At 50.1% G+C, this 21,782-nt stretch overlaps 2 protein-coding genes across 23 annotated transcripts in view; one reads left to right on the forward strand and one right to left on the reverse strand.

Annotated features, from left to right (window-relative positions):
• The window catches only part of LOC101944996 (zinc finger protein OZF-like), a 112,927-nt gene that overhangs the window by 22,292 nt on the left and 68,853 nt on the right, over positions 1 to 21,782 (reverse strand). For 3 of the 22 annotated variants that reach the window (XM_065569465.1, XM_065569461.1, XM_065569459.1), the window contains exon 1: positions 4,699 to 5,014. The exons of 10 other annotated variants lie outside the window; for them this stretch is intronic. Coding sequence is in view for 2 of the 12 variants with exons in the window: in XM_065569450.1 (XP_065425522.1) it covers positions 5,042 to 5,246 (205 nt within the window). In the remaining 10 variants the exon portion in view is untranslated. 9 more of the 22 variants (XM_065569450.1, XM_065569462.1, XM_065569473.1 and 6 more) reach the window with 9 other exon arrangements.
• Positions 15,934 to 21,391, forward strand: LOC135975961 (uncharacterized). The gene is made up of 3 exons (XM_065570111.1): positions 15,934 to 16,844; positions 17,793 to 19,880; positions 20,865 to 21,391. Exons 2-3 carry the CDS (start codon positions 19,301 to 19,303, stop codon positions 21,302 to 21,304), a joined length of 1,020 nt encoding a protein of 339 aa, XP_065426183.1. The 5' UTR covers positions 15,934 to 16,844; positions 17,793 to 19,300; the 3' UTR covers positions 21,305 to 21,391.

Raw genomic sequence — 21,782 nt, forward strand, 5'->3', positions numbered from 1 at the left:
ATTTAATTTTAAATGAAGCTTCTTAAACACTTTAAAAACTGTAGTTACTTTACATACAACAATAGTTTAGTTATATATTATAGACTTCTAGAAAGAGACCTTCTAAAAACGTTAAAATGGATTATTGGAACGCAAAACCTTAAATTAGAGTGACTAAATGAAGACTCGGCACATCACTTCTGAAAGGTTGCCGACCCCTGTTATAGAAGCTTCCATTGCCTTTTGAAATTGAAGACTGTAACTCGTCTGCCTCTGCTTTAACTTTGTAAACTATTCTCATTTTGTTTTAAATAAATCTCAATACAGGTTATGACAGGACTGGCTACAAGTGTTGTCTTTGTGGGAGATCTAAGATTCAATTGACCTAAGGAAGTGACTGATCCTTTGGGACTGGCAGTAACCTGAACATTGCTGTGATTCGTGGCGTAAGGCAGTGGTTCTCAACCAGGGGTCTGGAGCCCGCTGGGTGACCACGAGCAGTTATCAGGGGGCTGCCAAGCAAGGCCAACATTAGACTTGCCGAGGCCCAGGGCAGAAAGCTGAAGTCCCAGCGCATGGGGCTGAAGTCCAGGGCCCCGAGCCCCACCACAAGGAGCTAAAGCCTAAGCAATGTAGCTTTGTGGGGGCCCCTGTGGCATGGGGCCCCAGGCAGTTGCCCTGGTTGCTACCTCCTAACGCCAGCCCTGGCTTTTGGAGGCAGAAAGCCAGTATTGTGGCCCACATGGCCCATGGAGTTTTTATAGTATGTTGAGGGGGGCCTCAGAAAGAAAAAGGTTGAGAACCCCTGGAGTACGGGACCATCTGTCACAAAGGTGAGCTCACCTGCATGGTGAGATATATGGGATGACCCAAGGGAAGGTGTCTGTGATTCTACATTAATGCTGTTACAGTGCCTGAAGCGTTTACAGTGGATACTTGGTTGGTGAAATCTACATATAGACCTCACAACCAATTTGGGGTTTGTTCCCTGCTTCTTACCAGTCTGCCTGAGGCAGCTGCTCATGCCCTCAAGTCACTGAAGACAGTGTTACAAAGACTTACGGGCACAACACCACCAGCAGCAATTGGCAGCAATGCAGAGCAGGCTTTACAGTGACACAGCGTGGGCCAAATGGTCCATGGACTCAGTCAAGCCGCAGTTCTCCGCCAGTGCACGTCAGCGTCCCGGCAACCTTCAAGGAGTGTCAAGACTGCCACGCCTAGAGTGATGATGGATCTCCAGCATAGCATCACCCGCGCCCCATGACCCGCCTTGACTCCTGAGACAGAGGTGAGTGACAGAGGTGCACAACGGATCTGGGGGGGTGGGGGGTTGGGAAAGAGATAACAAAACACACCTTTCTAGGGGTCACCCCTCAGGAAGTCAAGGTAACAGGCACTGTGGTGGCAGTAAAGTGGAGGGGAGGGAGTGGGAGCAGGAGGGAGCAGCACCCCTCAAAGGCAATGCTGCCAGTGGGTCACCCCACCACATCAGGCATGGGGCTGATAGGGGGCCATTCCCTGGGCCTGGATGCCTGTGAAGGGCAATATAAACCCCTCGCTGGCACAAAAGGGGTTAAACTGCTTTAGTCTGGACTGGCCCAGCTCCTCCACACCTGCAAACCATGCCAGGACTGGAGCAGGAGATAACAGGAGAGACCTACTCTACTCAGACGGTGGCAACCCTGGGAACAGTCTGTGGAGCATCTCCAGCCCCAAAGAGAGGGCTGGCAGCATTCGGGGCTCTGGCCTTCACTGAGGGAGGCCCAGCAGTTGGGCACCGGTTTGATGGGCAGGATGGCCTCTCACTGGGGACTGCCAACAGCCTGGCACATGGAGTAGATACGGGGTGGCCTGTGGAGCAGGAAGTGGGGCAGCGTCCCTGACAGCACACCGAGAAGGGAAATGGAGAGGGTACATGGGGCACTGCAGTGAATTCAGCACCCGTCCTGAAGGCCATTGGCATTAAGTCGTCCTCTCCCTGGCCTACAGGGGTCAGACAGTGATACAGAGATCCCTTGGCAAAGGGTCACTTGGTCTTTGCCAGCAGCTCTCACCGGAGACCTGACAAACCCATCACACCAAACACATCTCTTGGAGGATGGTCATGTGAGGTGTCTACAGAAAGCTCATACCTGGTCAAGACTCATAATGATAGAGAGATCAACGTATGGGTCATATGTAAGGAACAAAGCATCTATATTGAAAATCTACTTTATGAACTTGGAATGGAAAATGAATCACCAAGAGATAATGGGCCCCGGGACTGGCCCATCCACCCAAGAGGGAGTCGTCACTTCTCACTAGTCAGCTGGCAAGGTAACGCAACGCTCAAGTGACCAGCCTTGCTCCCTCCCCAACTGTCAATGGAAAACCATCAGAGCATCACCAAACAACTGAAATTTATGGGGGGGGGGGGGGGGGGGGAAGAGAGCTGAAGGTAACAAATTTAATTATCTGAAATCCAAAATATAAATAGTTTAAAGGTACACATTACACATGTATGCGGTGGAGGGGCAGGCCACAGTGTAGCGGGGAGGGGGCCTGTTTGGAGGAGGGGCAGAACTAGGACATGGCTAGACCAGGAGCAGCTGGGGCACAGACCATGTGAGAGATTTCTCTCGGTGGCTCTGTTACCAACTGCCCATGACAAACAATTCAAAGAAGGGGAGGCCGAGCTGGAAATGGTGGCAGAAGGAGGAGGTGGGGAAGGAAAGAAACATTTGAAAGCATGACCATTATTCCCATTCCACCGTAATCAAAAAAGTACAGGAGAGGGGAGCAACACTTCACAATCACCCAGCACCTACGTGGAGAGAGCACTGGACGGGGACTATTCCTGGCTCTGCCACAGGCGTGTTGGGTGACCTTGGGTAAGTCAGAGATAAGGTACATACCAATGTAATCCTAATTCTGACCCACGTGAGCAATGACAGAAGCAGCTTGGACTGGGCAGAATTAAGGTCCCTACAGGATACAGGCAATCGCCATAGGGCTACGAATAAGGCATTTTACTGTATACAGTTCCAGATTAGATTATACCAATTTGTAAAGACACATGAGATCTTTCCCTCATGGTATCAACTTCACTGTGTTCTTTCTTTTATTGATAATTCCCAGAAGTCAATAGATCAATAACATTCTATCAGTTGTGAAGTGGCCGTTTCAGATTTCTGGGGAGTGTCTATAATTTTGAACTAGGGGTCAGGTCCTTGGAGAGACGGAGGCTTCTTTTCATTTTAACTTGTGCATGCTCAGCGGCTTCTGGAATTTGGTTCAAAGTATTTCCCTGTTTCCCTGGCCTGTTCTTAAAAGCGCTGCTATAGAAAGTAGGGAGAGGCAGAAACTCATTATAGGATCACAGATATTTATAGCTCATCGGAAGGAGGACAGGGATTGGTGGGTGGGTCTGGGGATTTAATCATAAACACACAAATATCATCGTTCTTAATGAATTTTCCTCTTCTAACTCCCATAAACCACTAAATTATCCCTGGCTGCCCCCAGGAGTCTGGGGAGGGAGTACTAGTAACCTCCTGTGGCCAGTGGGGAAACTAAGGCACAAGGATCTTTCAATGTCTGGCTCAAAGTCACCCACTTTACTGGATAAATCCCTAGCTGTTGGAGTCGCTTTCCCTGGAAGTTTTTAAGAACAGGTAGGACAAACCTCTGTCAGTTTGAGATCCTGAGCAGCCCTACATGTCTGGGATGCTATGCAATATATAGGTATAAAAACACAGCATACAGAAAAACCCCCACCACAACATAATGTCAGGGAATTCAGGAAAAAAAAACAACCCACCCCCAAAAAAAACACCTACACTCCACAGCATGTCAGTCGTTGATCAGAAGTAAAATCTGAGTGTTTCCCATCAGTATCTGATAAATGAACAGAGGAAAGAGGCAAGATTTGCAATAAATGTCTAGTCACGCTGAAGAACCAGAGAAAAGGGGTAAATCTGAGCTGTGGTTCGTGTTTTATCATTAGAGAGACAGGGCCCAACTCTCAGGGCCCATTCAACTAGGAATAGACAACGAGAGAGAAAGTGGCCGGGGGAGGAGGGGGGAATTTTAGGTTATTTTATATCCCTCTTGAGAGTTGTGGTGAAAACGGGTCACAAACTCCGCATTTGGTAACAGGAAAGACAAACCCCCAGACGCGGGATTTTCTGTGGCTATGAAATGAGGGAAGGGGGAGGGATTTTAGGATTTTTATATCCTTCTATAAGAGTCGTGCAGAAAATGGGTCACAAACTCCGCATTTCATAACAGGAGAGACAAACCCCCAGACGGGGATGCGGGGGGGGGGGGGGATTTCTCTGGCTATGAAATGAGGGGAGGGGGAGGGGCAGTGTGAAGGGAGTTTATGTGATTGTCCAACACACACAGACAGTGACGGTCCCCCCCCCCCATTCACACGGGCCACAGGGAGCCCGGGGGGGGGGGCAGTTTGAAGCGGTCCGGGGGGGGGGGGTTTGAAGCGGTCCGGGGGGGGGGGCGGAAGTCCCTGGAGCAGGGAGAGGGGCAGCAGTGGGGGATCAGCAGGTGCAACACACAGAGAGAGACACACACACTTTTCTCCCTCGGGGGTTTCCCGCCCACTGACCCTCCCATCGCTACGGAGGCCGCACCGGGACCCACCCCAGCTTCCAGGCTGGCCCAGGGCGGGGGGCTCGCGGCGGGCCGGGCCGGGCCCGGCCTCCCCCACTCGGCTCTTACCGGCTCTCCCGCGGGCCCGGAGCTACACCCGCAGCGGGCCCGGAAGTGACGGATCCCGTGAAGAGTCGGGCCGAGAGAACGAGACACGTGACAGTTGCGGCCGTTAGGGCCGTTGGAGCGCACCGCGCGCGGCGTTGGTAGGCGGTATTGCCCCTCCCTTGGGGGCGGGATTCTCCACAGCCCCGCTCCGGGCCCCTCCTGCCGCTCCCGGCCCCGCCCCGCTCAGCCCGCGCTCCCGGATCACAGAGGAATAGCAGCGGAAGTAACTTTAGGCCTGGGGGCGGCAGACAAACGGGGATCGAACGGAGCATGCGCAGTAACAGCTTCTGAAACCTTCCCTTACCTGAGCTAACTAGGGCGGAAGCGCCCCCGGGGTACGCTGGGAGATGTAGTTCCAGACTCTCTCTGGACCGGACGTGACGTCGGGCGGGGGGCTGGGCCCGGCTGCGAATACGCGCGGGGTGCTGCGACTCTGCCTGGCTCGTGCGGGGCCGTTGGAGCCTCTCCCGGGGCCGGAGAAGAGTTTTGTGTCTCCCGGCTCTGGACATGCGCAGATCGGGGCGGCTTCCCCCCAACGGACAGTGGGGCAGAGTCACCGCCTGGCCCCAGCCCCGCCCCTGGGCAGGAGCGAGTCCGCCCCACACGTGTTCCCGGGGGGGAGGGGCAGCCCCTGGGCCGGAGCCTGCAGGGAACGAGCTCAGAGCCCCCAGCCCGGGTGGGAGGAAGAGACGGGACCGGGGAGGGGGAGTAAGGGGGAGATGGGGGTAGATGGGACAGCGGTGGGGAAGGGGGAGATGCGGGGGGGATTCACAGACTCGGGACCTGCCCAGACCCATTGGCTGCAGCCTCTCTGGCAGATCGTCCCGTCCCGGGGAACAAGGAGCAGAAGGAGGCAAAGCCGGATTTGTCAGACACGGACCAGCCGCGGGGGTTTCGTTGCCGTGTAGACGTGCCCTGACATTATGTCTACACTGCGATTAACACCCCCGGGACACCTGTCTCCAAGCCCGGGGCAGCTGGCTCAGGCTTGTGGGGCTGGGGCTGCAGGGCTGTACAATGACAGTGCAGACATACCGGCTTGAGCCCAGCCACTGAGACCCACGAGGGGGGAGGGTTTCCCAACCCAGCAGGAACACACGTATTTGCACCACAGTTTTGAGCCCCACAGCTTTATCTCCAGGAGCCCAAGTCCCATGACCCAGGCCAGCCCTGCTGCAAACTTTATCCCGGGAGAGATGGACTCTGCGGGTACGTCTCCATTGCAATGTCAGCCCTGCTGTGCGCAAAGCAGCCCCCTACTCTCCACTGTCACATAATGATGCTCTGGTTTGTAGAAAGTCTGCCTGGTGAGGTATCAGTTCAAAAGCCGTGATCTGTTGAACATTAATATCTTGTTGGATGGTGTGTGCTCGCCTTGTTGGGGACGTGATGAAGTTTTGCTCTGTGTGCCTTACTGAACTATGTTACGAAGTTGGGAAATGCCCACAACCAGCCTTTCCGGTGCCACAATGGAGGAGCAAGACTCGCTGCTGGCCCATTGAAAGTATCCACGCTCCCAAGGACTATCCCTCACATCGGAGCAAAGCAGCTTCCTAACAAGTTGGAAGAAACTATGAAAGAGGGGAAGAGACATCATGACCTGGCCTCTCTCCCCCACAACTCAAAACCTGGAAACGCACCTGGAGCACAAAGACTGAACTGAGATAATTCAGAAATCACAAGAGAATAATAATAATACATGCAAATCAAAGTCCCCAAGCAGACTAGTATTGGTTTTTCAACAGAAAATCTTCAGTTTGGGGGATTTTGTTTTCCTGTCAGACCTTGCCAAGGGAAGCAGAGAGAAAATGTTTGATTTGCCTCCCTCAGAACAGCTTGGCCTAGACACTATAGCCATGGGTCACTGTCATGGCCTTGCTGAGGACTGGGGCATTTTAATAATTTGTGGTGGTCCTGGGATGTTTGGGGGAATAGATAGGATGTTACCTTTTGAGATAAAAACTAAGAAATCCAGGACTAGAGAATTATTTTAGAAATCTGGTATTTAGACATTTTATTTTAAGCAGGGGGGGGCGGGGCTGAGTTCCTGAGATGGTTTTTGTTTGCAGGAAGCAACATGGTTTGCTCTGTGATTGTACCAAAGGGGGAAGATGGTTGTTTGTAAAGGAAGAGAGAAGACCAAATGCCTCTGATGAAATTTGAACCCACATGTGCAGAGCACAATGGATTAGCAGTTCATCTCCTTAACCACTTGGCCACCCCAGCTGAGTTGTCAACTAAAGGACAGGAGGAGAAATCTGAGGCCTGTAGAGGTAGGGACAATAAGGAGTTTTTAAATACTAAGCGTAAGCAGGGTCTGAATGAGCTCCCCCCTCACATGTAGTGATGAGCCAGGGGAAAGACTTCAGGAACAGAGTGTGTTTGCATAGACCGCCTACTCTGCCTAGCTACGCAGCATGATGGGGCGGTTTTGCCAAAAGGACCAGTTTTGGCTGATGTTGGGTTACAAATCACATGAGTACTATTAAATGTTATTATAGTTGCTGGATAATAAAGGGGAGGGATAGCTCAGTGGTTTGAGCAGTTGTCTGCTAAACTCAGCGTTGTGAGCTCAATCATTGAGAGGACAAGTTGGGGATTGGTCCTGCTTTTGAGCAGGGGGTTGGACTAAATGATCTACTGAGTTCTCTTCCAATGTTATGAGTAAAGGGCAAGAGAACACAACTAGTCCATCCTGCTTGAGGGGTGAGGAATACATTTTATTGGACTGCATAGAAGTGATTGAGGGCGTCACCCAAAACCAGTAGTCCCCAAACTTTTCATATTGTGCCCTCTTATCCATGTCTGCAGCCCCTCAGCAGCCACGGTCTAGAACTGGGGCTGGGAGTGGGGCCATGGCTTGCCGGGGAGAGGGGTGTGGATGAGGTAAGGGGGTCGAGGCCAGGCTGGGAGCCTGGGGGCAGAGTGGTGCTCCCTCCCTGCTCTCCATGGGGGCTGGCTCAGGCCCTGAGGTGCCCCCATGAACATTCCTCTGTGCCCCTAGGAGGCATGCCCCACATTTTGGGGACCACTGCCCTAAACTGAACCCTACTCACTAAGAAGGGGTTAGTGATACCAAATCCTCAACCTTTCTGCCTGTGGCTCCACCCTCTTCCATCCCTCCCAACCTTCCACCCACGGCCCCATCCACTATGTGATAATGTGGAAGCTCTTGTTGCCCCAAACCACCGAGATGAGACATGGAGACCCTCTCCCACAATGCCTTATGGCATTAGCTGTATTGGTGGGGAGGGAGCTCAGTGGCAGGACATATGCTTTAGTGTGATAATTCTACTGACGAACTGTTCTAAGATTGTCACTGTTTTCAGGCAGGGCTCCCTGACATTTGTGTAAAGATGGGATCTTATCTAGCTGGTTTCAGAGTAGCAGCCGTGTTAGTCTGTATCCGCAAAAAGAATAGGAGTACTTGTGGCACCTTAGAGACTAACAAATTTATTGTAGCATAAGCTTTCGTGGGCTACAGCTCACTTCATCGGATGAATGTAGTGGAAAATACAGTAGGAAGATATATATATACACAGGGAACATGAAACAATGGGTGTTACCATACACACTATAAGGAGAGTGATCAGTCAAGGTGAGCTATTATCAGCAGGAGAGAAAAAGAACTGTTTGTAGTGGTAATGAAAATGGCCCATTTCCAGCACTTGACAAGGAGATATAAGGAACTGTAGGGGGGGAAGATAAGCATGGGGAAATAGTTTTACTTTGTGTAATGGCCCATCCACTCCCAGTCTTTATTCAAACCTAATTTAATGGTGTCCAATTTACAGATTAATTCCAATTCAACAGTCTCTCACTGGAGTCTGGTTTTGAAGTTTTGTTGTTGTAATATTGCGACTTTTAGGTCTGTAATCGAGTGACCAGGGAGGTTGAAGTGTTCTCCAACTGGTTTTTGAATGTTATAATTCTTGACGTCTGATTTGTGTCCATTTATTCTTTTTGCATAGAGACTGTTCGGTTTGGCCAATGTACATGGCAGAGGGGTATTGCTGGCACATGATGGCATATATCACACTGGTAGATGTGCAGGTGAACGAGCCTCTGATAGTGTGGCTGATGTGATTAGGTCCTGTGATGGTGTCCCCTGAATAGATATGTGGAGAGGGTTGGCAATGGGCTTTGTTGCAAGGACAGGTTCCTGGGTTAGTGTTTTTGTTGTGTGGTTGCTGATGAGTATTTGCTTCAGGTTTGAGGGCTGTCCGTAAGCAAGGACTGGCCTGTTTCCCAAGATCTGTGAGAGTGATGGGTCGTCCTTCAGGACAGGTTGTAGATCTTTGATGTTGCGCTGGAGAGGTTTTAGTTGGGGGCTGTAGGTGATGGCTAGTGGCGTTCTGTTACTTTCTTTGTTGGGCCTGTCCAGTAGTAGGTGACTTCTGGGTACTCTTCTAGCTCTGTCAATCTGTTTCTTCACTTCAGCAGGTGGATATTGTAGTTGTAAGAACGCTTGATCGAGATCTTGTAGGTGTTTGTCTCTGTCTGAGGGGTTGGAGCAAATGCGATTCTATCGTAGACCTTGGCTGTAGACAATGGATCGAGTGGTGTGGTCTGGATGAAAGCTGGAGGCATGTAGGTAAGTATAGCAGTCAGTAGGTTTCCGGTATACGGTGGTGTTTATGTGGCCATTGTTTATTAGTACTGTAGTGTCCAGGAAGTGGCTCTCTAATCAGCTACATGTTCAGTGGATGTTCATTGCCCGATACACGGGACATCAAAAGCCCTGGGACTCTCTTGGGAAAGGAGTTTTATGAATATTTTTAATAGGTTCCCCCCACCCAAATATTGCGATAGAATCTCCAGTAAGTTCATATTGAAAATGGTTATTAATGTGGGGCCTCTATACTGAGTGTCAGACTCATGCTACTGTAATATCTGAACCGTGGTAAACAGGGGAGTGGTGTGGAGGGTCCCTGGGGACACAGAGGAGCTGAAGTCCCTCAGAGTTAGGGGAACTAGGCAATGTGGAGTGACAGATTTCACCCCCTGCACAGATGGGGATTAGGGAATCAGCATCGACTGGGGGCTGAGGTCGGGGATGGGGCTGCATGGGCAGTAGAACGGGAAGCAGGTTGGGACCGAGGAACCGGGAACATTTCAATCCTTAACAACACAAAACAGAGAAACGCTCCCGAGTCTCTCCCAGGGAATTAACATTTCTGAGCAGAAAGCTAAAGGTTTGAACAGAAAGGAGTGAAATCAAAGGGCCACACGATGGCGCCAGAAGCCTAGGAACGAAAAGCCCCAGGATTTCTATGTGTGCCTGGGCTCTGGAAAGGGATTTGGTTCTACTCATTGTATTGCTCTGGCCAGTGACATCCCAGGAATGAGCCATGTCGATGACCGTGACACCAGGTGTGAGGAGGCTTTAATCTGATTCCAACGGAATAATGATTTTACCCCTGAGTTATTAGCGGCAGCTTCCCAAGGGCAATTCCAACTGGTTCCTCCCAGAGATGGGTGATAGGGGAACAGGGAATCTCTCCGGCTCCCTCCCACTGTTAGTTCTTCTGTCTTTCTCCCTCCCCCACACTATCACATGCCCCCGCTAGTAATGAACTAATGGATATAAACTGACCATCAACAAGTTTAACCTTGAAATTAGGTGAAGGTTTCTAACCACCGGAGGAGTGAAGTTCTGGAACAGCCTCCCAAGGTGAGCAGTGGGGGCAAAAAACCAAACAGGCTTCAAGACTGAGCTTGATAAATTTATGGATGGGGTGATTTGATGGGACTGCCTGCAACGGCATGTGGCCGATCTGTGATTGCTAGCAGCAAATATCTCCAACGGCCGGAGATGGGACAATAGGTGGGGAGGGCTCAGAGTTACTGCAGATAATTCTTTACCAGGTGTCTGCCCGCTGCGTCTTGTCCGCATACTCAGGTCTCACTGATGGCAATATTTGGGGTTGGGAAGGAGTTTTCCCCAAGAGTAGATTGGCAGAGACTCTGGGTGGGTTTCGCCTTCCTCTGCAGCATGCTGCATGGGTCACTTGCAGGTTTAAACTGGTGTAAATGGTGGATTCTCTGTAACTTGACAGCTTTAATCCATGATTTCAGGATGTCAATAACTCAAGCAGAGGTTAGGGGTCTATTACAGGAGTGGGTGGGTGGGGTCCTTTGGCCTGCAAGGTACAGGAGATCGGACCAGATGATCACGCTGGTCCCTTCTGACCTTAAAGGCTCTGAGTCTAAAACAGAGAGGGAAGTAAAGGAAAATTTTTAAAGAATAAACCAAACATTGTAATACCAGGATGACTCGAACAGCTCACTGTATAGTTCCGCCCCTTTCTTCCGCCACTGGGTGTTGAATGACCTGCTGGGATTTGGGACATTAATTCTCCCATTCCATTGATAAACTGATACAATGTGACTGAAATGAAACCAATTCCCAGCCAAGAAAAGGGGAGATCCCTGTATTGGCCGGGAATTGAACCCAGGTCAACTGCTTGGAAGACACCTAGGTGCACCACTATACCACCAATGCATATGGCAAGATTGTTTCTCCTCGGTGCCATGTATGTCAAATGACTCAAACCCACAGAGCTCAGGAGGTGGCTGGAGAGGCTGGAGGCAGCCTGTGAGCAGAGACAGGTTCCCAGAGTGACGGACGGATGGGGACATGGGCTCGACATCCCAGCCTGAGTTGCGCTAACCCCAGCTCTACTCTTTGATGACCCCATAAGGGTAAATTTCACCCCAGCAGGCAGGCGGCAGCTCCTTTTAAAGCACATTTTGTGTTGGTTCCTGCTACGTACAGAACGGTTTGTTGCTGCTGCTGATTCCAGTCCTTAGACTCTGCCCAGAGAAGGAAGGATTCAGGCTGTCACTCAAGTGAAGACGGGAGATGATTTTTTTGACAGTGACGCTGCCTCGTCTTAAGGGTGTTTGTCTGTCACCTTCTAATCTAGTGGGTGATACATGCAGGCAGCCCCCGTTCCTGATTCTCTCCCGAGGAAATAAAGTTTCTACACAAAATCCCAAAGCTTTTCACCGAAAGAAAAGAAATGGCCACAAGATGGAGCCAGGACATAAGGAAGGTAACACAACCCCATTGTTAGGGGTAAGCCATTCTTTTTTGTCAAGGTCCAAAATTGTTGGTCAAGGTCCAGACTCCAGAGAAAATAATAATAATAATAATAATAATAATAATAAAAAAACAATAATGGTAATAAGTAAATAAAAAGTTGTTGGGGTCCATTGAAAAGCGATTTGGCCCGCTGTCTGCCTATTGATTACCCCACATTGACTCTGAGAGGTGATTTATCTCCACTCTCTTGGATTTGAAGAGCTAGTTAGTTTTACCCTTGGTATCCCACCAGGCTGACCAAGCCATGTTATCGATGGTGACACTAGGATTGGAGGATTATATAAAAAACTGTAAATAAACATGTTGTTAGAAAGTGAGCGTTCTGTAATGAAAGGCTGGTTCCCCCAGTTGAGTCCCAAATGCTCTTCTAGAAACACCCCTGGGACCCGGCCCTCCCCAGCAGGTGTGAAAGGAGAAACTCCCAGCTCTGCACTTAGCTCAGGCCGATTTACTGGGGAACGGGGGAGAAATTGTTACATAAGAACATCCATACCGGGTCAGACCAAAGGTCCATCTAACCCAGTATCCTGTCTACCGACAGTGGCCAATGCCAGGTGCCCCAGAGGAAGTGAACCTAAGAGGCAATGATCAAGTGATCTCTCTTCTGCCATCCATCTCCATCCTCTGACAAAGAGAGGCTAGGGACACCATTCCTTACCCATCCTGGCTAATAGCCATTAATGGACTTCACCACCATTAATTCTTTGCTGCTGAGCAGGGAGCCAGGGCCGTTCTCTGGGAATCAAGGTGCACGGCCTGACCCAGCTGCTTCATTGCCCCCCGGGGGCCCTGCAGGCTCAGACCGTCCCTGAGGCCAAGCAGCTGCTCGGGGAGCTCTCCTGGTGTCGCTGGCCGTGCCTGGATATCCCACTCTCAGGGCCTGTGTTCAGCCATCAGGAAAGGCAGCAGCTTTGCTCCCTCCTGCTAAACAGAGTTCCCAGGCAGTGGTTCTCAACCAGGGGTCCCTGGTTGAGGGGGCAGTGAGCAGGTTTTGGGGGGACCCACCAAAATAACCCAGAAAGCAGGGCCGGCGCTAGACTCACTGGGGCTCGGGGCAGAAAGCTGAAATCCGATCCTGACTGCCAGGGGCTGAATTTGAAGCAACTTAACTTTGTGGGGGCCCCTGTGCTGTTCTGGGGGCTCCAGTCCCCCACCCCAGGACAACAGGGCAGTAACCTCATGTCACTCCTTTGTGACTCCCAGGGACCCTGCAGGGACAGCAGCTCCATGCTGGGCCCTAGGGCCCCCCAAAGCACCTGTGGGGGAAGGGGGCAGTTCAACTCCCGTGTCAGGGGGCTCCTGCTGCCTGGAGGTGACTATATCCCCATAGCCCCTCCCCTCACAGAGACGCTCCATAGCCCTCCCCGTCACAGCCCCTCCCACTCACACTGACACCCCCATGGACCCTCCCCCTCAAGCCCCTCCCTTCACACATAGAGGGACTTGTTTGCTGCACCCTGACATTACAAACCCAGGGGTGAGATTTTATGGATACGGAATTCTTCCAACCACATATTAACCCCCCCATCCCCTCCAGTGCAGGGACTCCCCAAGCTAGTCGAGTCCATACGTGGGTCACTCTTTTGATTACACCAAACAGCTCCCTTTGAGCAACTACCCTTTGAGGCCAACAAGAGACCTTCTAGTTTGGGCTCATTCATGCACCACATTTACCAGTTGTCCTTGGCTCATTGCTCGTGACCTGCATGTCTGCTGGCTGTCAGGCGTGAGACCCTTTAATCTCTGCCTCACCTATAATCCTGTTTCTCAAGCTCAAACCCAAGACCACAAACTTGCTGCAGGTTATGCAGCCCTGTAGAGCATTCAGAGACACAAAGAGAAGATCCATAGGTGACCTTGGCAAACCCCATAAGAACGGCCATACTGGGTCAGACCAAAGGTCCATCTAGCCCAGTATCCTGTCCTCTGACAGTGGCCAGTGCCAGGTGCCCCAGAGCGAACTAACAAAACAGGCTTCCTGAGAGCATCTGCCCCCTTCCACCACAAGAGCAAGCAGGCAGCTAAAAGGTCGGGGGGGAGGTCCCAGGAACCCTTCCTCTTTTTCTCCACAGCCACTGCCCATCAGCAGGATTCCTCCTCCTCCTCCTCCCTCCTGGGCCTCAGTGTGACTAAATCTCCACACCTAGACAGCCGGCCCGTCCGCTGCACCCCGATCCCCCATGCCTGAGTCTCCCTGCCAAAGTCCGGCACCTGGCTCCATAGAATTAAGTCTCACATCTCACTGGGAACTGAACTTCTTGTGCCCAGAGTGTCTCTGCCCCCTCAGTAGATGACCTGAGAAACTCAGTGTCCGCCTTTTCTAAAGAAGTGCTTGGAGAGAATTTTCTCGTGTGGCCTAATGGATAAGGTGCCTGACTTTGGATCAGGCAATTGAGGGTTTGGGTCCCTTTGCAGTTGTGCTTGTGCAGTTTTCCCTTTGTACTGAAAGTCCTGCTCTCTTCTTGGCTGCTCAGGCCAATGCTCTGGCTTCAGCTAGAGCCCCGGGAAGGAGTTGAGGGTAGGACATCACAAAGGCTAGGGCTAGCTATTTTGTTACTGTTTGTACATTATGTGAATGAAGGTCTGGTTGAAGAAGACTTGTTGTTTTGCACACCACTGGAAGAACGTACAACTGGAGAAGATATCTTCAATCTGACTAATGCGTATTTTCAAGAAAAGGAAATAGATTGTTCTCGTTGACGAAGCATCTGCACTGATGGGGCCACATCAATGACGGGGAAGTATCCTGGATTTGTAGCTCAAACAAAAAAGGTTGCATCAAAAGTCTCTTGGACTCATTGCAGCATCTATAGACAAGTCCTCGCAACAAAACGCATGCCTGAGGTACTGCAGGAAGTGCTGGACAATGCAGTGAAAATGGTGAATTTCATAAAATCACGGCCAACAAATTCCAGAACATTTCACATACTTTGTGAAGAAATGGGTAGTATACACGGTTGTCTGTTGACCCATACTGAAGTTAGATGGCTCTTACGGGGCAAAACCCTGGTGCGCTTGTTTGAGCTTAGAACAGAAATCCTAGTTTTTTTCAACAGCCACCCTTTCCACCTTGCCAGCTGTATGGAAAATAATGTCTGGCTCCAGAGCCTAGCTTATTTAGCAGATATTTTCTCAAGAATTAATGACCTAAATTTCTCTCTTCAAGGTCTCAATATAACAGTTTTCAATGTGCAAAACCGAGTTGAATCCATGATAAAGAAGTTGCAGTTCTGGGAAAGTTGTTTGGAAAACAATCAAACAGTGTTTCAGTAGTCTTCATGACTTCCTGGCAGAACATAAACTTCAGTTGGATCAGTGCACTAAAACCAATATAACTGCACACCTAAAAGGACTTTGCACAACTTTCAGGGATTACTTTCCAGCTATATCAGGCTTACCCTCTGACTTGCCCTATCCTCTTCTGTTGTTACAGAGGGTGAAATAACATTTTCCCCTATCCCTGTCCTGTTCCTGCTCTTTGTTATAGTTCAATATATTTTAAGTGAGGAAAATAGTAGTAAAAATATCTGCTCTGCAGCACAACCTGAAGCAACATCCGAGGAACTGGGAATGAAACAATTTGTTCCCCGAAGGGGGAACTTGATGACTAACAATTGCTTTGAAATGGGGGAACAGTATAACGGTGGTGCTCAGGGTTTGTTTAGGTCAGGTCAAGGGGGAACCTAATGCCAACCACTGCACCTGGGCTGCATCTGCTCTACAACCATAATTGTCTTTTTACACCAAGATCACTAACTTGAGCAGCCCACGCCACGTACAGTCCTAGTGGATGTCAGGCACAGGTAGTTTTTGCCTCACTGTAGCTTGTTGGGATCAAACCTTTCTCCCCCATCTGGAGCTGATGAACATTCCTGGCTAGAGGGACACACACTCCTACGACTCAAAAGGAAAGGAGTGGATAGAAAAGATTACAGAACTGACCCCAAACAAGGTGAGCAGCAAAAGGAAGAAGCAGGCAACTCATCTGGTGGAGCTGAGAGACCACGGTGAATATGGTGCAAAAATCCCTATGTGGGAATTAGCATATGTGATTTTTTTTTTTTTTTAATCTTTGGCCTGGTCTACACTATGAGTTTAATTTGAATTTAGCAGCGTTAAATCGAATTCACCCTGCACCCGTCCACACAACGAAGCCATTTCTTTCGAAATAAAGGGCTCTTAAAATCGATTTCTGTACTCCTCCCCGATGAGCAGAGTAGCGCCGAAATCGATATTATCATTTCGAATTAGGGTTAGTGTGGCCACAATTCGATGGTATTGGCCTCTGGGATCTATCCCACAGTGCACCATTGTGACCACTCTGGACAGCAATCTGAACTCAGATGCACTGGCCAGGTAGACAGGAAAAGCCCCAGGAACATTTGAATTTCATTTCCTGTTTGCCCAGCACAGGAGAGCACAGGTGACCACAGAGAGCTCATCAGCACAGGAAACCATGCAGGCCGATAATCGAAAAAGAGCACCAGCATGGACCATACGGGAGGTACTGGATCTGATCGCTATATGGGGAGAGGATTCAGTGCTAGCAGAACTTTGTTCAAAAAGACGAAATGCCAAAACTTTTGAAAAAATCTCCAAGGGCATGATGGAGAGAGGCCACAATAGGGACTCAGAGCAGTGTCGTGTGAAAGTCAAGGAGCTCAGACAAGCCTATCAGAAAACAAAGGAGGCAAACGGTCGCTCCGGGTCAGAGCTGAAGACATGCCGCTTCTATGCTTAGCTGCATGCAATTCTAGGGGGGGGGGCACCACTACCCCACCTCTGACAGTGGATTCCATGGCTGAGGTAATCTCATCAGCCACACCTGAGGATTCTGCGGACAGGGAAGAGGAGGAGGAGGAGGAAGAAGAGAAGAACGAGCTTGCGGAGAGCACACAGCACTCTGTTCTCCCCAACAGCCAGGATCTTTTTCTCAGCCTGACTGAAGTACCCTCCCAAGCCAGTACCCAAGACCATGACCCCATGGAAGGGACCTCAGGTGAGTTTACCTTTTAAAATATAAAACATGGTTTAAAAGCAAGCATTTTTTAACGATTAATTTGCCCTGTGGACTTGGGATGCATTTGTGGCCAGTACAGCTACTGGAAAAGTCTGTTAACGTGTCTGGGGATGGAGCGGAAATCCTCCAGGGACACCTCCATGAAGCTCTCCTGGAGGTACTCCAAAAGCCTTTGCAGAAGGTTTCTGGGCAGTGCAGCCTTATTCCGTCCTCCATGGTAGGGCACTTGACCACGCCATGCTAGCAGCAAGTAATCTGGTATCATTGCATGACAAAGCCTGGCAGCGTATGGTCCCGGTGTTTGCTGGTATTCAAGCAACTTCCGTTCTTTATCTCGCTGTGTAATCCTCAGAAGAGTGATATCGCTCATGGTAACCTGGTTGAAATATGGGAACTTAATTAAGGGGACAGAGGTGGCCCTTCCTACTGGCCTGTTTGCCTGTGGCTGAAAAGAAATCCTTCCCTGTAGTAAGCCAAGCGCGGGAGGCGGGAAATTGGCGCTGAGCCTTTCACGTGTGGCTAGCAGGGATCTTCCCTGATACCAGCCACACGGTGGCGGGAGGGATAAAGCGATCATCCCAGAGAATTGGATGGAGGGGTTAGTTTGTTTTCTGCTGCTGAAGGTTAACAGGAAAACCACAGCACTCAACGAGCTTTGCGTGGTATGTGGAAAAGGATGGTGCAGAAGCCGAAAGACAATGGCTTACCATGGCCGCATGCAAGCCGAATTCTGTTGCCCGGACCTGCGTCTGTGATCTCTAGCAGCAAAGCCACAGGCACTCAATATTAAGAGGCAAAATGTGACCTTGCACAGAAATCACATGTGCTATGTAATGTGAATAGTGTTGTTCACCGTGAAAGAGTATAAGCATTGTTCTGTAAAATGTATCTTTTTAAAAAATTCTCTCCTTTTTTCCCTCCCTCCAGCAGCTGCAAATTTTTCAAGCCTCCCTCCTCCGTCCCGAAGGCTATCTCAGATAAGGCATCGGAAAAAGAGGACGCGAGACGAGATGTTCTCGGAAATCATGGAATCCACCCGCAATGAAAGAGCTCATCTGAATGAGTGGAAGGACAGAGTTTCAAAGTATAGGAAAGATGCCAGGGAACGTGAGGACAGGAGGGACCAATGTGAGGACAGAAGGGACCAACATGAGAACAGAAGGACGCGCGAGATGAGAGGTGGCGGCAGGAAGATCAGAGGCGGCAGGATGCAACGCTGGGGCTGCTGTGTGAGCAAACAGACATGCTCCGGCATCTGGTGGAACTTCAGGAACGGCAGCAGGATCACAGACTGCTGCTGCAGCCCCTGTATAACCACTCTCCCCCTGTGACATTATTGACATAAACTGGGACCATATAGATCATTGTTGCAAGCAAGGTCCTGTAGTGGCACCTAAATCTTGTATAAAGGGGGTCAAATGGGGTGTCTAAGACAAGGTTATGATGTACTGGTTATGATTATGCTGTCTATATGTGTGTATCAGTTTTGTAGTTGAATTTATGAATATTGGCTCTATACTGTCTGTATGGCAAACTTATGCTATGCTTCTGGGTGACATCCCAGACAAGCTGGGATTAGCTCTGCCTAGCCTGCTTGATGGCCCATTAAGGACCATCAGCTATACAATGGACCCATTGAGAGAAGGCAAATATGCCTTCAGACTCAGCAAAGTATGCAGGAACTGGCCCATGTGACTCCAGACTCCACCTTGCTGTAATTTTCCACAGTAAGAACAAAGAGGTGTTCTTACACCTGGAAAAGACTATATAAGGCTGATGCCTCATCTCCATTTTCTCTTCAATCCTGCTTCGTACCTCTGGAGGGACTCTGCTACAAACTGAAGCTCTGAACAAAGGACTGAGGACCCATCCCAGCTGGGGATGTATTCCAGAGACTTGATTTGAACCTGCAGTTTATTCTATCGCTGCTGCAAGCCTGAACCAAGAACTTGGCCATTACTGTATGTAATTGATTCCATTTAACCAATTCCAACTCTCATCTCTATATTTTTCCTTTTATGAATAAACCTTTAGATTTTAGATTCTAAGGCCTGGTCTACACTAGGAGGTTTTTTCAAATTTAGCAGCATTAAATCGAATTAACTCTGCACCCGTCCACACAACGAAGCTATTTAGTTCGACATTGAGGTCTCTTTAAATCGATTTCTGTACTCCTCCCCGACGAGGGGAGTAGCGCTAAATTCAACATGGCCATGTCGAATTAGGGTAGGTGTGGATGGAAATTGATGCTAATAGCTCCGGGAGCTATCCCACAGTGCACCACTCTGTTGATGCTCTGGACAGCAGTCCGAGCTCAGATGCTCTGATCAGCCACACAGGAAAAGCCCCGGGAAAATTTGAATTCCTTTTCCTGTCTGGGCAGTTTGACTCTCATTTCCTGTTTGGACATCGTGGTGAGCTCAGCGGCACTGGCAATGATGCAGAGCTCTGCAGCAGAGGTGGCCATGCAATATCAGAATAGAAAGAGGGCCCCAGCATGGACTGATCGGGAAGTCTTGGATCTGATCGCTGTGTGGGGCGATGAGTCCGTGCTTTCGGAACAGCGATTGAAAAGACGGAATGCAAAGATCTACAATAAGATCTCAAAAGCCATGACAAAGAGAGGATACAGCCTGGATGCAACCCAGTGCAGCGTGAAAATCAAGAAGCTGAGACAAGGGTACCAGAAGACCAAAGAGGCAAACGGACGCTCTGGATCCCAGCCCCAGACATTCCGTTTCTACAAGGCACTGCATTCCATTCTAGGTGCGGCCGCCACCACTACCCCACCACTGACCGTGGATTCTGAGGATGGGATATTGTCGACGGCCGCTTCCCAGGAGATGTTAGCAGACGGGGAAGATGAGGAAGGAGATGAGGAGGACGAGGCAGTCGACAGCGCTTACAACGCTGATTTCCCAGACAGCCAGGATCTCTTCATCACCCTTACAGAGATCTCCTACCAATCGGCCCCAGATGTTAACCCGTACCCAGAATCAGGGGAAGGATCAGTTGGTAAGTGTTTTAAACATGTAAACATTTATTTTGAACAGAACAGGAATATTAACAGTGGGTTTTTCATGATTAGTTTGCCCTAGGCGCTTAATGTTTTAGTCCTTGGCAGTGCAACTACTGCAAAAAAATCTAACAATGTCCGGTTTATCATGATTGGTTTGCCCTAGGCACTCTACTGTTTAGTCCTTGCCAGTGCAGCTACAGTAAAATATGTCCGGGGTAGAGCTGAAATCCTCATGGGACATCTCCACGAAGCTCTCCTGGAGGTAATTGGAAAGCCTTTGCATGAGGTTCCTTGGGAGAGCGGCCTTATTGTGTCCTCTGTGATAGGAAACGTTTCCATGCCAGACTAGCATCAAGTACTCCGGGATCATTGCCTTGCAGAGCATGGCGGCATACAGCCCTGGTTTTTGCAGGCTTTCACGAAGCATGCGTTCTTTCTCGGTCTCAGAAATCCTCATCAGAGTGATGTCGCTCATGGTGACCCGCTTTGAATTAGGGGAATGTTAGTATTGGGACTGCTTGCCAGTTCCTTTACAGAACTGTAACCGGTGGTTTACAGCCATGTGGTGGAGGCGGGAGAGGAGCAGCATACAGGGATCTTTCCCAGGGACAGCTGCGAGGGGATGGGACAGCGGCAGAGTTCATGCTTGCCGGATTGCCGGCAGCAGGAACTGGCCAACGCTAGGAGCATTGCTTTGAATGTGAAAGAAGGGCAGTGCTATAATTTAAGTTTTAAGCAGCCACAAGTCTACGGCTTACCATGTCAGCCTGCTACCCGAATTCCGCTGTCCTGCCCCGCTTGTCTGATCTGCACTGCAAGACCCCAGGCACTGAATGCGAAGGCTGAAAATTCGACCTTGTCCTGAGTGCGCATGTGATAGGTGCTGTGCATGGTCTTGTTCACAGAGAAAGACTATGTTCTTTGTTCACAAAAAAAAATTATCTTTCTGAGGAATTCACTCCCTTTTTCCCATCCCACAGCTGCGACTGTCTCCCGACCTACCCTGGCATCACCCTCCCAGAGGCTGGCGCAGATTAGGCACAGAAAGAAAAGGACATGGGACGACATGTTCTCAGATCTTATGGGCTGCTCCCAAGCCGAGGCGGCCCAGCAGACCCAGTGGAGGGAGAACATGTCGCAATACCAGCGAGCACACAGCGAACGGGAGGAGAGGTGGTGGCAGGAAGACCAGCAGGTGACTCAAACACTGCTTGGACTAATGAGGGAGCAAACGGACATGTTCCGGCGCCTTGTGGATGTTCTGCAGGATCGGAGGCAGGAGGACAGAGCCCCGCTGCAAAGTCCCATACCCCCCTCACCCAAAGTCCCAAGAAGGAGGGGCGGCAGAGGCCGTGAAAACTGTCACTCCACCCCTGCAGACTGCTCAAGTAGCAGAAGGCTGTCATTCCCCAAAATTTGATAAGTCCTTTCCTTCCCGCCTCACCCAAGCCCCCGTCCCAGTTTTATCCCCTAACTGTGTTGTTGCTAATAAAAAATACGTTTCTTTGAATTACTGTTTCCATCATGTTATTTTAGAGGAGAGTCTGTTTGAAGGGTGGAAAGGGGGTTGGTAATTGGACAGGACAGTCACCTTTACCAGGGTACAGACACGGGGGCAGGTTCAGCAGCAGGTCACACACACATTGCAGTCACTAGGCACCCTGGTCAGTCTGGGAGGTGGTTTTCATGTTCTGTGTGGGGGGACTATGTGACTTTGTGGCAGGGGAGGGCGGTTAGAGATCTTATGCAGTGGTCCTTATCCTGGATCACAGAGCCACGCAGCAAGGGATCTCTAACCATCCTCCCCCTTCCACAAAGTCACATAGCCCCCACACACAGAGTCCCGAACAGGAGGGGTGGCAGGCTCCATTGAAACAACCAGTCCACCAGTGCGGACC

This window comes from Chrysemys picta, chromosome 16 (genome assembly GCF_011386835.1).
Source record: "Chrysemys picta bellii isolate R12L10 chromosome 16, ASM1138683v2, whole genome shotgun sequence".
Lineage (NCBI taxonomy): Eukaryota > Metazoa > Chordata > Testudines > Emydidae > Chrysemys > Chrysemys picta.

Bases quoted from the DNA above. Each gene is read 5' to 3' on its own strand.
- LOC135975961 (XM_065570111.1), top strand. From the start codon at position 19,301: ATGATGCAGAGCTCTGCAGCAGAGGTGGCCATGCAATATCAGAATAGA. The intron at 19,881-20,864 runs GTAAGTGTTTTA...CCCATCCCACAG, and splicing joins ATCAGGGGAAGGATCAGTTG to CTGCGACTGTCTCCCGACCT.